Raw genomic sequence first — 17,412 nt, 5'->3', positions numbered from 1 at the left:
TTGGCTCATAACTTGTTTGCTCCACAGAATAAGTTGTTCTGGAGACTTGGGATTTCAAGGCAACTAGCGGTGGGTCATGCTTGGAGGTAGCTGGGCACGTCCAGGGGAGTCGGGGGGGGCTGGGCGTCAGCGGGAGCAGTCCGGGTGACTGCCCCCACCCACGCTTTCTTTTGCAGAGCCCGGCGCGCCGCCTGGAGGGGCAACACAGTCTGTTTGTTCTTTGTCTTTACCTTATCAAACCCTACTGAAACCCACAGCCACTCAGGAGAGCAGGAGGCGTGCTGCGCAAGCCCCCTCTCCCACCTGGGTGGCTCCGGGCTAAAGAACTTGCAGAATTTCAATGGACCCTGGGCAACGACACGCTCGCTGCGCGCCAAGTCCTCATGCTCCTTGGGGCGAGCGAGGATGGGCGGGCTGCTGCCATGCAAGAGGCGGCGGACGTGGCCAGCAGCCACACGACCACACGTTGGGGGCGGCGTTTGGCCAGCGGCTTCCTACAACTACTGCGGCGCGAACGTGGTGCAGGTACGGGTGACCGCCTCAGAGAGGGAGGGGGGCGCGGGGGGGGGGGGGGGGTACCGGGGGATAAAGGGAGGGGGGTACGGGGGGAGAGAGGGAGGGGGGTGCGCACGAGTACCCTGTCGCGCGCGCCACGCTGCAGGCGTGGCCTTTGCGCCGAAACTCGCGGAGCGCCTCGACCCTCGCCTCCATCTCGTCGCAGGTGGCCGGCCGCGAGGTGCCGCTGCCAGACAGCTTTGGCCGGCGCTCAAGCTCCGCCACACGGGCCTGCAGCGTCGTCACCTGCGTCGCCGTCACCCCCACTGAGCCCACCGCTGCCGTCGCCGTCGCCCAACCCGCCGCCGCCCAGCCCGTCGCCGCCCAGCCCGTCGCCGCCCAGCCCGCCGCTGCCCAGCCCGCCGCTGCCCAGCCCGCCGCCGACACACCCGAAATGACGCAAGATGGCGCGAGATGGCGCGAGATGGCGCGGCGCGCCCTACGGGCTGCACACTGCTTGCATGTAGGCTCGCGCCGCTTGTACTGGCTCTCGAGCAAAAAAAACCCGCCGCAGCGCCCGCGTTGCACCCACGCTGGGTGTGTCCTGGGCGTATCTGGGTGTGTCCTGGGTGTGTCCCGGGTGTGTCCTGCCTTACAAAAAAATCTGCGGTCGTGACGCTTGTCGATGAGTGCGTATCTATCTGTAATGTCTAATTCCCCCGGTATGCTATATAGGTCGCCAAATTCGACCCCCCTCACACATGAAGCGATCTCTGGCTGGCCCCCTTTCCGCAAGCGGAAGGTCGCCAGTCCGAAACCTGCTTCGACCCTTTATCACTGCCTCTCGCTCGAATCACACGTGCACGTGCACACACACACACACACACACACACACACACACACACACGCGCGCGCGCGCGCGCACACACACACACACACACACATACACAGCGCTCACACCCCGCCCACCCACGCGCACTGGGGGCCTTACTTTTGCTTCGCTTGTGCCCGATCGAGCTCGGCCACTGCCTTTTGAACCATCTCGCGGGCTACTCCAGCTTCCCGTGCATTGTGGATGGCGGTCCTCAAGCCAGCGATGTCCACGCTGCGAAAGAATCTCCCAGGCATTTGACTCTCCAGCTTAGCGGTTGCCTCCTTGCGACGCCGTTCCGCCCGCCGCGCCTCCTCCGCCGCCCGCGCCTCCTCCGCCGCCCTGGCCTTCGCCTCCGCCGCCGCCCGCGCCGCCGCCGCCGCCTCCGCCTCTTTGCGACGCCCCTCACTGTGTAAAGCTAACGCAATGCAAGCACCGCCGATGGCAGTTGTCCAAAAACACGCCGTCCAGAACCAATGCGGTAGCAGCAGAAGTATGATGACAAACAGGAGTATGAGCTCCAGCATGGGGCCGCCGGGCACGTAGCAGGCGGGCGGTTTTTGTTTCACGCCTTGTTATCTCTTTGCCGATTACGATTTCATGTGGCGCTTTCCCACAAGTTTTCTTAATGATTCCCCGTTGCGACTATTAGCCCCCCACAGTGACCTTGGTGTCTCAACGACGTTCTTAGTCATCACTGCAGCTTGAATTTTCACATCATTTTGACAATTAGGATACGCGTACTTCTCGCACAATTTATACTCGTGTATAGTGAGAAGTAGATCAAGTAGCCACACACACTGAGCCAATTCCTGTGTGAACTTATTTCCCTGCTCTGTACTACCATTCCCAGTAGCAGCATTCCCAATAGCACCAATAGCACATAGATGTGCAGCTATTCGTTCCATGATGCCCTCTTTGGCCTTTTTTTCCCAAAGCCAATTTGTGTCGTGCGTATCATCGAGATAAAATTGCTTTCCGCCGTCCAATAGGCCGATCGCCCTACCTACATGTTGGCCTATAGCATATGTCGCGTTGTTGTACAGCGGATACGAAAACCGTAGAATTGGATTTTTTTTGGCTCCTTCCTTCAATCGCTTAATGTGTTCGGTTGCCTTGTGGGGGGCTCTCCCGGTCTGCCGGGCTGGATTTGCTGTTTCACTGGGAACTGCCCGCCTTGCGAGTACACACTTACTCGTGTCAGGCTTGCGGCAGTGACCCATTGTTTTGCACGCACCCCTCAATTCGAGGAATCCGAGAGCGTGTCGTGTTTTTGCTAACTCCAAGAGCGCGCTGGCATATAAGCAAATGGTTCAAAACGCGGTTTGAGCTCTCAACGCCTTATTTATAACTATTTGTGGGAGGTCGTGTAACCTTTGAGCCCTTTGGACAGCCGTGACTGTTGCTTCGCTTAACATAATTGCGGCTTGCTGTTTGTTTTGACAGTCATCTGTGGAATTTCCGGTTAACTGGCGTTGGAGAATTTCTTTTTGGCGTGCTAACATAGGGGTTAGCTTTCTGTCGAACTCTGTTACTGCTTCTCTGACGAGCTTAGCCGTTGACTCGGCATTCCTCTGTGATTGAGATTTTTGCTTAGGCTCAGTTACCTTAGCCGCCAGCTCGGCAGAGTTTGACTTAGACTTAGCGTTCCCGGACTTAGACTTCTCTGACTCAGTGCCCATTTACATATTTGGTGAAAAAAAATCTTCAATTCATTCAATTACTTCAAATAGCATGGAGGGAAGGAGGGGGGTTCGCTTGCACACAACAATCCACTTCAATATATTCATTTGCCTTTTAACTTCAAAAACCCAAGTCCCACTTCACAACTTCTTCATACCCACTTCAACACACCTCAACGAGACCTCGATCGACTTGGGGGCTCAAGTGCTTTTGAATTTTTCTGAGATGAAGATATTGAAGATATTGAAGATGAAGATATTCAAGTTTTTTCATAACAATATGGCGCGGCCGCGAGATCGATGGCGCGAGCCCGAGATGGCGCGGCGCGGCCGCGAGATCGCCCGAGATGGGGCGGCTCGGTCAATCTTGCGCTATCTCGGGATATCGCGGCCGCGCCGTCTCGGGCGTCGGCACACTGGGTAGCGAGTTGATATCAATCTTGTCCTGAGATATGCCCATGTCAGCGCCGGTCAACGCCTGCGCACTCACCTGCACTGCCGACACAGCGCCACGTCAGCATCGCTCCCCGTCTGCGCTTCCACATCCTGCACTACTGTCTGCGCTGCGCCGGCGGCGCCCGCCTGTGCGTCCGCTTGCGTGGGGGGGTCCAACGGCGATGAGCCAGCCACCGGGGTTGCCCACGTCAGCGCCGCTCAACGCCTGCGCTGTCAGGTCTGTTCGGGCTTTTTTTTCAGTGAGCGGCGCAGGCCCCCATGGCAGCTACGCGCGCTCTTCGCGTAGGAAGGAGTGGGAGGGAGGGAGGGTGGGGGTGCGGGGGAGGGAGGGAGGGAGGGAGGGTAAGAGAAGTATGAGCCACTCACACGGTCGGGTAGTGTAAAGGAGAACCGATTAACTCAAACTCGACACAATCCCACTTCTTTGCCACCTCTAACAACTGTGTCGACGCCACATCACACAGCGCGAAACTTTTCACCCTAAAACGCTGCTTGTACAACACCCATTCTTTGCTCGATTCCCGGAGAGCCTTCCCAAGACCTGACAGAGTCGGCTTCCACGTCGCGTAAATTGTCTGGTGCTCCTTTGATAGCGATTCGCCAATTCGCGCAACAAGGGCAGGGATTTTCTGCGAAATCATGGCCTCATTCTTTTGGAGGTCGATAACGATATGGCAGTCTCCTCGGCTATTGGGCTCTCGATACACCGCCAGCAGGCTTCCGGGCTGGATTCGAGTTGTTTGGTACAAGTGGGGTGGGGTGAGCACCTCTGCCATTTATTTCACACGAAGAAAAAAATTCTACAGAAGGTAACCTCGAAAGGTAATTTCGAAATTCCATTTTTCAAAAAGGTAACCTGGTAACCAGGTAACCTCGGCAAAAATTTCTTCCACCAAAAAAAATTTTTTTCTCAGCCTCTGAAAAAAAAATTTTTGGTGGCCGAGTTTTCAGACCTTGTCACTCTTCTCTCCAGCCTGCTGCATCGCTGACGAACCAAACAAACTTACAAACTTAAAGTTTGTCCAGTGTCGGAAATGGAGAAACCACCCTCCCCCCCCTGCAACACCCTCCCTCCCTCCCTCCCTCCCTCCCCCCGCACCCCCCTCCCTCCCTCCCACCCTTTCTTGTGTGAAGAGAGCGCGTTTAGCCACCCCGGGGCCCAAAAATCGAATGTGTGAGTCCGCAAATGCTGCCGCTCCTGGTGAGCGCCAGCCCGCGCCGCGTGCAGGGCGTGTCCGGGGCGCCCTCCCCCCGAGTTCCCCCGCAAAATCCGGCCCGCGGTCGCGCGCGCGCTCCCGTCTCGCTGCTTTGGAGGAGTCTGCAGCCCCGGGCGCGCCCGCACGGCGATTGCCGCCTCCACTCCAACCTCATCCACTCTCACTCTGACATTCTCTCCAGAGTCCTCGCGTCGAGCCCGTGGCGCCGGAGCGCGAGCCCCAAGCTCGGGACACAGCGGGACATTGACGATCTGCGATGCCTGTGCGTGCAGGTGATCACGCTGAGCACGGCGCCGGCGGTGGCACCCTTCCTGGTGCTCCAGGCGCGCTGCGCCCGCGCGTTTGCGACGCCCGTGTGTGCCCCTGCGCGCGCCCCGCTCGCCGCGCCGCCGCCGGGCCCGTGGGGGTCTCAGGTTTGCGCGTGTGTGCCGCAGATGTCACGACCGAGCAGCTGCAGCAGATCCTCCAGAGCGTGCAGGCCGAGCTTGAGCGGCGCGCGGCGCTGCAGCGCGGGGCGCCCGAATCGAAGCGGTGCGTGCCCGCCCTCGCCGTGGCCGCGCTCGCCCCGCCTTGGCGAGCTCTTGCCCCTCGCGCGCGCCGCAGGAACTCGATCTTGTGCGCCTCGGGCAAGGCGTTGCCCAGCGAGGCGGAGGTGCACGCATGGGCGCTGCTCGTGCTGCTACATGGCCGCGGCGCGGACGGCTCGTGGGTCGCCGTCCCGACGCTCGTCGACCAGTGGATGAACGTCGTGCTGCTGCAGTCGAGTCGCTACAAGCAGGCGCCCGCCCTGCTCTCCCACCGCCCCCCGAGCCGCCGCCGCGGCTGCTACACCTCGGCTATATCTCGGCTATATCTCGGCTATATCTCGGCTCTATCTCGGCCTTGCTGCCTGAGCCGTGTGTGCGTGTTGTGCGCAGTTGCGCGAGCGATGGCAGCCTCCGACCGACGATCCGGAGTGGCGTAACTTGGCTCTCGCCAAGGGCCTCGTCCCGTCCTTGCTCAGTCAAGCCGCCGCTCGGGCGGCGGAGCCGCTCGCCCACATCACGCGCACGCTGGTGCAGCTCGAGGTCATCGACCACGACGTCGGGCAGACCGCGCTCTCGAACTATCTGAAGAACTGCCTCGCCAAGTCCAAGGGCATCTCGGGCCCGTCGTACAACCCGGCCAACGGCTCCCACACGCTACACCGGCACATCGCCGCGGCGGTGCCCGTCGCCTCGCTCCTGAAGGTGCGCGGCAAGGAGCTGCTCTCGGCGCTGCACCGCACGCGGGAGGAGCCCGAGGCGGCGCCTTCGTACACCGAGCTGCAGGCGAGCGCCGACGCGTCGGCGGCCGCCGCGCGGCGGGAGCAGCAGCGCTCCTCGCAGCTGAGGGCGCAGGTGAAGACGCTCCAGGAGGTCAGCGTCAACGCGGTGCGCAAGGAGGCGGAGCGCGAGGCGAAGGAGAAGGCGGACGCGACGGTGCAGCGCGTGCGGGCGAGCGCCGAGCGGCAGGTCGCGGCGGCGCAGGCGAGGGCCGAGGACGCCAAGGAGAACGCCGCGACGCGCGCCGAGGCGGCTTACGGCGAGCAGCTCGCGCAGGCGCAGCAGGCCGCCAAGGCCGCGGATAAGGCGAAGCGCAAGGCGGAGAAGGAGAAGCAGGCGGCCGAGACGAAGCTGCAGGACGAGAGGAAGAAGGGCAGGCAGCTGCGGGCCGAGCTGCAGGGGGCCCAGCGGGAGCTGGCCGACGTGAGCATGCAGCTCGAGTCGCAGTTCGAGGAGTCGGAGAGCGACGAGGACGGCTCGGACGAGGAGATGGAGGTGGCGATGACGGGCGAGCATGCGCTCGAGTGCATCGCTCAGATCCCGCACTTTGGCACGGTCGGCAAGGGGAAGGGCAACGGCAAGGGGCGGCATTGGCCGTACGAGATCCTGAAGCTCATCTGCGAGCTGCTCGCGGCGGGCACGCCGCCGTCGGCCGTGCCGGCGAGCATCGCTGCGTGCGGGCGCGCCATGCTGCCCTTTGTCGAGGAGCTGCGCGTGCCCTCCGTCAACTTCTGCCGCCGCAAAGCCGCCGGCGCCGGTGCTCAAGCGCAAGGCGGTGAAGCAGCTTGGCACGGCGACGAGCGGCCTCGAGGCGCTCGACGCGAAGGAGGCGGACTCGCTCGACGAGTTCGAGGCGGCCGCGCGTGCGGAGAAGGCGCGGCGCGAGGCGGAGGGCGTGGGCGACAAGCACCAGACGCGGCAGCCGCGCGTGGTGCCGGTGGTGAAGGCGGGCGACCGACTCGAGCAGCTGTGCCACTACGCGGTGGGCGAGGGCGAGGAGGAGGGTGAGAGCGCGGGGTGGATGTGGTGCTCTTGCACCGTGCTGTCCGTCACCCAGGTGCCCAAGGGCCCGCGGAGCTTCTACAAGGACGGCGAGGCGGCGAGCGTACGGTGGGACGCCAACGACCGCGTCTCGCCGGCCGAGCCCGAGTCGGACGGCTTGATCGAGCTCAAGAAGGGCAAGTTCAACGCGGACTGCGATGGCGCGTGGCGGCTGGACCTGGATGCGCCGCCGCCGCCGGCGGCGGCGGAGGACGAGGAGATGGAGGTGGAGGTGGAGGTGGAGGCGGCGGCGGCGGCGGCGGCGGCGGCGGCGGCGGCGCCGAGGCAGCGCGGGGCGCCGAAGAAGCGCGGGGCGCCGAAGAAGCGCGGGGCAACCGCAGCAGGCGTGGCGGCTGATGAGGCGGCGCCACAGGCGCGCGAGGCGCGCCCACGGCGCAATGCACGTTGACTCTGCGGCACACACATGCAGTGGATAGCGAACACATAGGGTGATGCGATACGGCGGTAGATGGCCGAGGATGCAGACGGACCGTGGTATGTGTGTTGTGTACTTTATATGCTCATATTCGATATTCCGCGTTAGACCACAAAACGGAGGGGATATGATCCGCTAAAGCAGCAGGCACACACACGCCAAGCGCGTGAGTTGTCGCTCGGGTTGCCTTAACTAGATAAGATTCCCATATTCATTAATAGCGGCTAGTTTGTCACATCACGTGGATCGATGACCCGGAATATGCCGCAAGACACGGCGCTTTCAATAAGCAACTCATTATCTTGGACGCATCCCTCGACGCGAAGAGCCATGCAGTCACCCGAATTGCTTGGGCCTCTCCTGCAAGTAGAACGAAACATTCTTGGAGCTTCCCCAGCCGCTTGTGGCCGCATCTCATCCGTGGCGACGCGCTGTTCCACCGAGCCGTACTCGGCCGCGCCGCCGCGTCGAGGCACGGGTCCCCAACCAAGCAGCGACGCCGAAGCGTCGACCGATAGAGCGCCACGCCCAGCAGTATGGGCGTCGACCGCTCTCTCGAGCGGCCGCGTGGCAGTGCGTGGCGCGGGCGTCACAGGCGGCAAGCGTGGAGCCGCTGGAAGAGCCGGTGCGAGCCGTGGACGGCAGCCGCTCCCCACGTCGCCGAGAGAGGCTGCGGGGGAGAGGGTCCAGGAGGCCACAGGAGGCGCCGGGAGGCTCGGGAGGCGCTAAAAAGTGGCCCGGGCGCCTCGTGCCACCCGTCTGGTGGGGCCAGGTGGGCTCAGGAATTAATCCAGGATTTTAAGGTGATCCACTACACCTGACCGAGAATTGGATGGCGAGATCGCGGCGAGATCGACCAGTCGGCCCAGGTCGGCGCCATGCACTGGCGGGCTGCACAGCGCGCTAGACTACGCGGAGGACGTGCGCTTACCACCGGGTGGGATTACCAGGCTCGCCTGGGCTCGCTGAGGGTCGATCGCGGCGCGAACCGTTTTCGGCTGTTTTCCTCGCGAATCTGGGGTGCGCGCCGGGAGCTGCAGCGCCAGCGTTTCGCGGACCTGTGCAGCCTCCGGGCACTGGGAACTTCTCCCAGGCTCGGGCAATGCGGACATGTGCCAGCGGGGGCGCGGAGGTGGTTTACATGCGGATGCGGCACGATCTTCGAGCCGAACCGACGATACAGGAGGCTCCAGAGGCGCCGTAATCGACAGTTGGCCGTCACCCAACTCCTCGCCCGCCGTGACTGTGGGTGTCTCCTGATTGCTCACGATCGTGGCGGAGCTCGGGGTACCACTTTGGGCCACGGGACAAGCCCTGGGGAGTCACTGTAGCTCGCGCGGGGCTGAGAAGCCCCCATTCCCGCGAAAAATCGAGATTTGGCGAGATATAGGGGGCGGTTCTCATTATTTTCGGCGGCCCCAAAGCTACCCAATCACTCGCCCACCTCCACCGAGCAGTCTAGTCCAAAAAAAACCGCGCCCCGATCAAGTTACGTTTTCAGTGTTTGCCCCTAACTCGAGCTCGCCTTTGGCGCGAAGTCAACATCTCCGTCTCCGGCCTGAGATCTCGAGGACGAGGTGCCGATGGCGGCAGCTCAAGATCTCTATCTTCAGTTAAAGACCTTTGAGTTTTGTGAGAGATGCTGTGTGTGGAAGATCTCTGATCGGCATCTACGATCTCCACTCAACAAATCTACTGGTGTCCCGCAGAGATCTCGATGTATGTGCCGTCACCGCAAGAAGTCCGCCCACTCGCCCACCACGTCTGGCGAGCCGTACCAGCGGCAGCCCAGCAGCCGCGTGCCGCTCCCGGGCACAAAGGCGATGTGGTACGCGTCAACCTCCCGCTGCTCGGCGCCGTCCAAGTGTGCGCACCGCAGCGGCGTGATTCCGTCGCCCTCGACGCCGCCCTCGCCCCCGAGCGGCAGGTACGAGGCGTACGCGAGCGCGCCGCCGACGAGGCCGGCGCCGCCGCCCGGCAGCGCGCCCCGCTGCGCTCTGCTGCCGACGGTGAGGTAGCGGAGCTCCGGGTGGAAGGCGCCGGGGTAGCGCTCCTCGACGAAGCGGAGCAGGCCGCGCGTCTGGTCGATGGTGCGGAAGAAGCCCTCCGGCGGCGGCGCGTGTGGCGTGCCGAGCGTGGCGAGGGCGGAGAAGGTGGCGGAGCGCTCCTCGGCGGGCAGCTGGCCGAGGTACGCGCGGCTGATCCAGCCGCCGATCGAGTGTGCGAGGAGCTGGACCTTGCGGCCGGGGTACTCGTTTCGCAGCGCCGCCGCGCCGGCCTCGATCGCCTTGTAGTAGAAGGGCAGCGCCTACAGGGAGGGGTCGGAGGAGGGGAGGGGAGGAGGGCGTCGAGACGGCTCACCGGCTGAGATCGAGCCGAGAGATAGTCGGGAGATAGTCGGGAGATAGTCGGGAGATAGTCGGGAGATAGTCGGGAGATGGCCGAGAGATAGCCGAGAGCTGACCGAGAGCTGGCCGAGAGCTGGCCGAGAGCTGACCGAGAGATAGCCGAGCGCTGGCCGAGAGCTGGCCGAGAGCTGGCCGAGAGCTGACCGAGAGATAGCCGAGCGCTGGCCGAGAGCTGGCCGAGAGCTGACCGAGAGATAGCCGAGAGATGGCCGAGTGCTGGCCGAGAGCTCGGCAGCGCCTTGTCGGGCGAGAGGTCGGCGCGCCAGTACTCTGGGGTTGGGATCGACTTGAGGATCTGCAGCCAGTCGGTGAAGACGAGAGGCGCGACGCCGACCGGGTGGCCGCGCGCCTCGAGGGCGGCGACGAGCTCCGCGTAGTCCGCCTCGGTCCCGAACTGGGCGGGGCAGATGAGGACCGGCTCCTTGGTCAGGGAGGCGGCCGCGGCGCGGCGCGGCGGCGGCGGCGGCGGCTGAAGCAGCGCCTCGAGCTCCGGGTCGTCGGGCTGCGGCTCGGGGACGAGGACGAAGAGCGAGCCCTTGTTTCCGCGCGAGAGGCGGAGCGAGGGCGAGAGGTAGTCTGACTGCAGCCAGCCCTTTGCGTTGTCGCCGAGCAGGTCGAAGGGGACGGGGTAGGGCAGGTTGAGGGTGGCGTTCCAGAGGGTGCGCACGAGCACGCGCCCGCCGCTGAAGCGGAAGCTGAGCCGGCTGGGCGATGGCTTGCCCACGAGCTGCGCCTCGATGGCGATGACCGCCCGCGGAGAGAGGTCGACGACGTTGTTGATGCGGCCCGCCTCGCCGCCCTCGCTCAGCTCGACGACTTGGTAGAGCCGCGAGACAGTCGACGACCCCGAGACGAGGTTTTGGATCGGGGACGGGCCGTCTCCAGAGAGATACTTGCGCCACGACTCGAGGGAGAAGAACTCCGTCCTGTCGCCGCCAGGCTTGCCCTGGTAGAGCACCCGCCAACGCCCAGGCAGCAGCGGCGAGTCGTTGGTGGCGCCAGACGTGCTGTCGGCCTCAAGTTCGGTTGCCAGGCGGTGCACCTCGGCGTCCTCGTCCGCCGTCATCGCCGCGCCGCGGCCCTCAGTGCCGGAGAGCAGCTCGAGCAGCCTGGCCTCGGCGGCCGTCGCAGAGGCGGCGGCGGCGCCGCTGGCCAGGGCGACAGCGCGGCGCTGCGGAGAGCGCGCGACGGCGGGCTGCCGCTGCGGAGGCGGTACGCTGTGGAAGCCGCGGACAGCGACGGCCGAGAGTAACAAGCAGGCGCGATGCATGCGAAGTGACTGCATCGGCCGCGCGCGATTTCTTTTCGGTGCTGTTCTCTCGAGGTTCTCGAGGTGGATATCCTTTGGCCGCGTTGGGGAGCGAGGATTGGTGTGACGCGATCCACGCAGGCGTGTTTTCTGGCGGCCGACCGTCAGTGCACGGAGTTGCCCCTTCTCCGACTGCCCCGGCTATAGTTCCCGAGGTCGTCGGGTGTGACCCCTGGCCCTGCGTCCCCCGAGCTGAGGGAGGGTGTAGAGGATGTAGAGTGTAGAGCGCTGTAGAGCTGTAGAGATGTAGAGCGCTCTGGAGCGCTGTAGAGCTGTAGAGCTCTACATCGGCTGCGTGACGAACTGCGTGCGTTGTAGAGCGATGTAGAGCGGCGCGATTTTGCTGTAGAGTTTGTTGTAGAGGCTCTACAGCCAAACCGCCGGGAAGGCAGTGACTCAAAGATGACACACAGAGAGTCACTCTGACGGCACACAACACCCTATAACTGCGTCATGACCAGCCTGCCATGCGTCGCCGGTGCCGCATTCGTCGCTGTGCTTCTTTAGCAGGCGGTGGACTGTCGGCTGCGAGGACGGTCGCATTTGCGCGAGGCGAGGCGAGCATTCAGGCGCGTTGCATCTTGCATGCGCCAGCAACAACTTCAACCTGGGCCGAGCGTTTTTGATCTCTGGATCTGTGGGGGGCCGAGCCGCTTCGGGGTGGCGGGCGGGCGGGCGTTTTGAAAAACAGAAAACAGAAAACAAGAGGGGGCCCGGGGGCCCGGGACCCCACTGGGAGTAGAAAATACGCCCAAGGGGGCCCAAGGAGGCGGCGCGGGGAAGCAGCATCAGGTGAGAGCAGGAAGGATGGCGCTTAGGGTCGGCTTTGAACAAGGGTTTCCAGGTTTTAGATCAGTATTGGTGTCGGCACACATCCCCACATTGAGGTCAGCGGCGCGCAGTGCCTCTCTCGCAGGCTGATTTTGGCTGTTTTCGAGCTTGTTTTTGTTTTCAGTCTAGGGGGCCCGACCCCCTCAGAGGCGGCGGGCGGGCGCCCACAGATCCAGAGATCAAAAACGCTCGGCCCTGCTGCTCCACGAGACGTTCGGCGGCGGCTTCTCGCCCACCGCCGTTCTCAAGCTGCGCCGCCTCGCGCGCAAAGTCGCGCGCGGCAGCGTTGACCGCACGGCCTACTCGCCCAAGTACTCGCTCTCTTTTATGTCCCACCATGCAGAGCGCATCTCTCTCTCTGTTGTGCGAGGCGTGAACCGCGCCATTCGCTCTCACCTGGCAACCCTGTCTGCACGTCTCGCGCGCGCGTGAACAGGGCTCCAGGCCCCAAATGACGTGTGAGTGTTAGAGTTGTTTGGTATTGCTAAAAATCTCGCTCGCAAGCGGGCGCAGGATTTGGCGCCCCGGAGGAGGGGGGGGGGCGCGTGGGGCTGTCCCAAGGTTGAAATTTCGGCTGTACATGTAATTGCCCATGTGTGTACGTGGACATCGCGAGGAAAAGAATTCCGCGTTTTTTTCTCTCGCGCGAAGGCGGCGCCCTCGCCATGCCAGTCAGGCACATCGTCATGTTTGGCATCAAAGAGGGCACGACAGAAGCACAGATCTCGACACTGAAGACAGGGCTAGCGGGGCTGAAGAGCAAGATCCCGGAGATCAAATCGTTCGAGCTAGGATTCGACCTGAAGCTGAAGGGCGGGCAGAGTGCGCGCCGTAGCCGGCCCGTCGGCCCCACCACGTCATGCGCTCACACCCTCTACCGGCCGCCTGCGCTCGCAGCTCACCCAGCCGGGAAGAACCGCTCTTGCTCCTGGGCGCCGACATTCGATACTAAAGAAGCCTACGAGGTGTACGAGACTCACGAGGCCCACATCGAAGTGATCAACGACTGCATCAAGCCCATCATTGAGCCTGGTACGCGAGCCGCCATCCAGTACGAGATGGAGGAGTAGGGTACGTGTGGCAGCGCGGCCACTTCGAATCGTCACGCTACAAGCTGCGCACCCGTCGCAAACCACACTGTCAGTGTTTACGCGATCCCGCGCAACCGAAACACTTGGTTATTTTTTAACGCCAAAGCCGATGTTCCTGCGTGCCAAAGGGGGTGTAGTACTGACATCCCTTTCTCTCTCTCTCCCTCTGCGGCGCGGTGTGTCGGGCGCTCGGGCCCCTCTCCGAGAGCCACGGTCCGGCGCACGGACGCTCGCCAGCTCGCCACACAGTCACCTCTCACCTCAGAGGTGTGCGCCGGGACCTCTGAGACGATCTATATCACACACACCGGTGCCGCACGCACACTCCCCCGGCTCTACTTGAGCTTGTTGAGCTGCTGCGTGCGGTACACGTCAAAGGAGGGGAGGCGGCGGACGGACCCCTTGTCGACGAGCCACACCTCCTTGGCGACGCGGCCCACAAAGTACTGGTCGTGCGACACGAGCACGACCCCGCCCTCGAAGCTGTCGAGGCAGTCGGCCAGCGCGGCGACGGACTCGAGGTCGAGGTTGTTTGTCGGCTCGTCGAGGACGATGATGTGCGGCTGCGTGTATGAGACGGCGGCGAGGGCGACACGCGAGCGCTGCCCTCCGCTCAGCGCCGAGGAGGGGAGCGTCATCATCTCGGAGGTGACGCCGCAGCCGGAGAGGTGCGAGCGGAGCGCCTGCTCGTGCGCGTACGAGCCGTCGCCCGGGAAGCGCTCCATCAGGAACTGCAGCGGCGAGAGCGTGAGGTCGATCTGGTCGGCGTGGTGCTGGTTGACCAGGGCGATGCGGACGCCGCCCGCACTCACCACCTGGAGAAGCAAGAGAGGCCGAGTGGTGAGGAGCTCGAGTCGTGCGGAGGCTAGTCGGAAGCCGCCCCACCTCGCCCGCCGTCGGGGCGAGGTCGCCCAGCAGCAGCTTGACGAGCCTAAACAAGAATGGCGCAATCAAGAGAAGTGTGTGAGGCGAGGCTGCCCAGCAGCAGCTTGGACGCGCGCGTCGTCTTTCCGTTGCCGTTCTCGCCGAGCAGCACGATCCGCGAGCGAGCGTCGATGCCCATCTCGACGCCGGAGAAGAGGGGTGCCGCCGAGCCCGGGTAGCCAAAGGACACGCCCTTGACCTGCACGAGGAAGCCCGACACCTCGCCGCCAGCCTTGAGCGAGAGGGGAAGCTCCGCGTCCTCGGTCAGTGAGGCGGCCTGCTCGTCCAGCTCGCGCGCCTGCGGGGAGGTTCCAGGAGAGGTGTAGGAGAGGTGTAGGACAGGTCAGCGGCGCGGGCCCGAAGTGTCAACCAGCAGGCGTGTCATCGGAGGGGGGTGTCGACGGAGGGTGGTGTAGCAGCACGTGTCCGGTGGGTGTGTGGGGCGGCGGGTGGCGATCCGCTCCTCCTCCTCGAGCTTGTCGGCCATCTTCTCCTTCGACTTGAAGATCTTCATCTGCTTTGGCGTCGAGCCGAGCGGCTTGAACGCGCGCAGCTCCGCGATCATCCGCCGCTTCGACTCCATCTCCCGCTCGTGCGTCAGCTGCTGCTGCGCGCGCCGCTTCGCCCAACCAGAGTAGTTTCCGCGGCTCTGCGTCAGCTGGCGCGCCGCCCCGCTCACGTGCAGCGTGTCGGTCGCAACCTCGTCGGGCGAGGTGAGCCGAGGTGAGCCGAGGTGAGCCGAGGTGAGCCAGGGGCCGAGGTGGGCCGAGAGAAGAAGTGCGGGACTTGGTTGCGAGAGGTTGTGCGGGGTGGCCGCCTCGTCGAGGAAGACGCGGTCGTGCGAGACGACGACCGCCATCCGCTGCTGCCACGTCGGCGAGGTGGAGAGCTCCCTCGCGAGCCACAGCACCGCGCCTGCTCACAGGGGAGGAAAGGGGGGGGAGGGGAGGGAAGCTCACAGGGGGGGGCGCCGCCTCTCCTCGCGGCGGGGCGAGAGCAGGAGCACCGATCGAGAGGTGGTTGGTCGGCTCGTCGAGCAGCAGCAAGTCGGGCCTGTTCACAGCTGCAGCTGTGAAGAGGCGCCGTGCGCCGCTGACTCGAGCAGCAGCAAGTCGGGCCTCGCGAAGATCGCCGCGGCGAGGGCCGTCCGCACGCGCCACCCGCCGGAGAGCGCCTCCATCCTCCTCGCGCGCAGCTCGGCCGAGAAGCCCAAGTTGGTGAGCAAGGACGTGGCGCGCTCCTCGGCGGTGTGCGCCTAGACGAGGTGCGGCCGAGGTGCGGCCGAGGTGCGGCCGAGGTGCGGCCGAGACTCAAGCCCTCCTCGGCGGCGTCGCGCCTCGATGCGCTCGAGCAGTGAGACATACCTCGGCTAGACCTCGGCTAGATCTCGGCTAGATCTCGGCTAGATCTCGCGGGCGCCTCGATGAGCTCGAGCCGCGAGCGCACCTCCTGCAGCCGGCCCGTCTGCAGGGGACGTGTCGCGGACGCGTCAGGGACGCACGGCCGCGCCCGCGTGCCGCGCCTCCAGCAGCTGCCTGCTCGTCCGACGCCGCGGCCGCCAGCTCGAGTGCCTCCAGCTCCTCTGCCTCGGCGAGCAGCAGCCTGCAGGGGAGACGAGAGGGACACTGGTCAGCCGACGTGGCGTGGACATGGCTGCTCGACCCGCCGGCGCCGCAGCCTGCGCTCGACGTCTGCGTGCACCACCGCCTAAGGAAGGGACGTGTCGTGGACGCGTCACGGACAGAGCCGCGCGGGCGGCCGACTCTTGAGGCGTTGGCCGCCACCTGCGCCGGCGTCCAGCCGAGCCGCTCCTCGTCGAGCTGCACCTCCTGCGAGACGTAGTGCACCTATTCATTATCAATTCGTAATTAGATTCTTAATTAGCACCTCCTGCGAGACGTAGTGCACCGTCAGCGCGGGCGGGATGTCGCCCACCAGCCGCGATGCGAGCGCGCGCAGCAGCGTCGACTTGCCCTTCCCGTTCCGGCCGATGAGCGCGTAGATCCGGCCGCGCACCAGCGTGAAGGACGCCTTCTCCGCTCACGAGTCCAGTGAGTCGCGTGTGAAGGACGCCGTCTCGCGCCGGCCCCTCCCGTGTCTACATCTCGGCTGCGTCTCGGCTGCGTCTCGGCTGCATCTCGGCTGCGTCTCGGCTGCCTCTCGGCTGCCTCTCGGCTGCCTCTCGGCTGCCTCTCGGCTGCATCTCGCGCCTTCTCGAGCAGGTCCCTCCCGCCGCCCGGGTTGGGCAGCGAGAAGGGCTTCGCCTCGACCGCGCCCGTGTACGCGCCCTGCTTCGCCCGCAGCTCCACCGCCGCCGTCGTCGCCGCCGCAAGCGCGGCGTCCTCCGCCGCTCGCTGCGCCAGGACGCGGCTGTGCGCCGCGCGGACTGCCCTCAGCTCGGCCTCCTGCCGCGCCTTGCGCTTCCTTCGCACCTCAAGCGCCTCATCCAGGTCGACCAGGCGGCCGCCGAGCTCGTCCTTGGACACGTCCCGGAAGAGGTGCGAGTCCGACTCGGCGATGCTCGTCTTTTGCTCGAGCACCTTGAGCTCAGGTTCGGGCGCCGCGGCCGTCTCCGCCGCGTCGGCGGCTCCCGCGCATGACAGCGCCGCAAAAAGCTCCCGGCACTTGGCAGTCGCCTCCTCTTCGGTGGCGACGTGCTCGGTCGACAGCAAAAACTCGGCGACGGTCGCCTCCATCGCCTCCTGCTCCTCGTCGCCCTCCAGCATCGTCACGAGATAGTCGAGCACGTCCTCATCCAGTCCCGCGAGGAGGGTCGATGCCGTGTCTCGCGCGGACGGCATGGCTGAGGTTCAGCGTTGCTGCGTTGCTGCGGCGTGCGAGTGTGGCCACAGTGCGGCGTGGCACGGGACTGGCGCGCACTGGCACTCACACAGGTACGCCGGAAAAAGAATTCTGCAAAGAGGTGTGAACGGAGAGAGCAAACTCCTGGCAGCTCCCACAGCCGAAATGTGCGCCAGCTGCCCGCTCACCTGTGTCACGCCGCCGCGCACGCACCTCGCTATGTGCTCGCGCGAGCTCCCGCCCGAGCCTCCAGCTCGGTTTCCCACTGCTGCGGAGCCGATCGCTTTTCCTCGGCGCTCGCGTCGAGCCGAGCTCTCGGCACTCTACGGCGGGCGTCGCTGTGCGGGGCGCCCGTTTCCTGCTGGCCCGAGCGGAAAGCTCCACGTGCCCGCGCGAGCTCCGGGCCGAGCCTCCAGCTCGGCGTCCCACTGCTGAGGAGCCGATCGTCGTCCGTCGGTGCTCTCGAGGAGCCGAGCTCCTTGGCCTGCGGCCGGCGACGCTGCAGGACGGCGCGCGCGCACGCGGGGGGCGTTGTTCGGGCGGGC

The 17,412-nt window shown here is 64.7% G+C and overlaps 5 protein-coding genes across 5 annotated transcripts; 3 read left to right on the top strand and 2 right to left on the bottom strand.

Moving 5' to 3' along the window:
- The first annotated feature begins 4,684 nt into the window (after positions 1-4,684).
- On the top strand, positions 4,685-7,595 carry EMIHUDRAFT_441741 (hypothetical protein). Its single transcript, XM_005785280.1, has 5 exons — positions 4,685-5,044; positions 5,156-5,252; positions 5,325-5,499; positions 5,639-6,205; positions 7,396-7,595. Exons 1-5 carry the CDS (start codon positions 4,978-4,980, stop codon positions 7,501-7,503), a joined length of 1,014 nt encoding a protein of 337 aa, XP_005785337.1. The 5' UTR covers positions 4,685-4,977; the 3' UTR covers positions 7,504-7,595.
- A 1,636-nt stretch (positions 7,596-9,231) lies between these two features.
- EMIHUDRAFT_71892 (hypothetical protein) lies at positions 9,232-9,792 on the bottom strand (the record flags this gene model as incomplete). The annotated part of the gene is made up of 1 exon (XM_005785279.1): positions 9,232-9,792. A coding segment is annotated over one exon (561 nt), but the record flags the coding sequence as incomplete, so codon positions are not given.
- A 2,923-nt stretch (positions 9,793-12,715) lies between these two features.
- Positions 12,716-13,120, top strand: EMIHUDRAFT_230302 (hypothetical protein; the record flags this gene model as incomplete). The annotated part of the gene is made up of 2 exons (XM_005785278.1): positions 12,716-12,872; positions 12,948-13,120. The coding sequence occupies 2 exons, from the start codon at positions 12,716-12,718 to the stop codon at positions 13,118-13,120; spliced, it is 330 nt and encodes a 109-aa protein (XP_005785335.1).
- A 356-nt stretch (positions 13,121-13,476) lies between these two features.
- On the bottom strand, positions 13,477-16,866 carry ABCF3 (ATP-binding cassette sub-family F member 3; the record flags this gene model as incomplete). Its single annotated transcript, XM_005785277.1, has 9 exons — positions 13,477-13,956; positions 14,027-14,072; positions 14,137-14,363; positions 14,436-14,980; positions 15,072-15,118; positions 15,512-15,651; positions 15,850-15,912; positions 15,953-16,096; positions 16,336-16,866. The coding sequence occupies 9 exons, from the start codon at positions 16,864-16,866 to the stop codon at positions 13,477-13,479; spliced, it is 2,223 nt and encodes a 740-aa protein (XP_005785334.1).
- A 220-nt stretch (positions 16,867-17,086) lies between these two features.
- EMIHUDRAFT_314111 (hypothetical protein) lies at positions 17,087-17,302 on the top strand (the record flags this gene model as incomplete). The annotated part of the gene is made up of 1 exon (XM_005785276.1): positions 17,087-17,302. One exon carries the CDS (start codon positions 17,087-17,089, stop codon positions 17,300-17,302), a length of 216 nt encoding a protein of 71 aa, XP_005785333.1.
- Between the last annotated feature and the right edge of the window lie 110 nt (positions 17,303-17,412).

This window comes from Emiliania huxleyi (genome assembly GCF_000372725.1).
Source record: "Emiliania huxleyi CCMP1516 chromosome Unknown EMIHUscaffold_162, whole genome shotgun sequence".
NCBI lineage: Eukaryota > Haptophyta > Isochrysidales > Noelaerhabdaceae > Emiliania > Emiliania huxleyi.
This window is presented reverse-complemented; position numbering and strand designations above follow the sequence as displayed.

Bases quoted from the DNA above. Each gene is read 5' to 3' on its own strand.
- EMIHUDRAFT_441741 (XM_005785280.1), top strand. From the start codon at position 4,978: ATGCCTGTGCGTGCAGGTGATCACGCTGAGCACGGCGCCGGCGGTGGC. The intron at 5,253-5,324 runs GTGCGTGCCCGC...CGCGCGCCGCAG, and splicing joins GGGGCGCCCGAATCGAAGCG to GAACTCGATCTTGTGCGCCT. The intron at 5,500-5,638 runs GCGCCCGCCCTG...TGTTGTGCGCAG, and splicing joins AGTCGAGTCGCTACAAGCAG to TTGCGCGAGCGATGGCAGCC.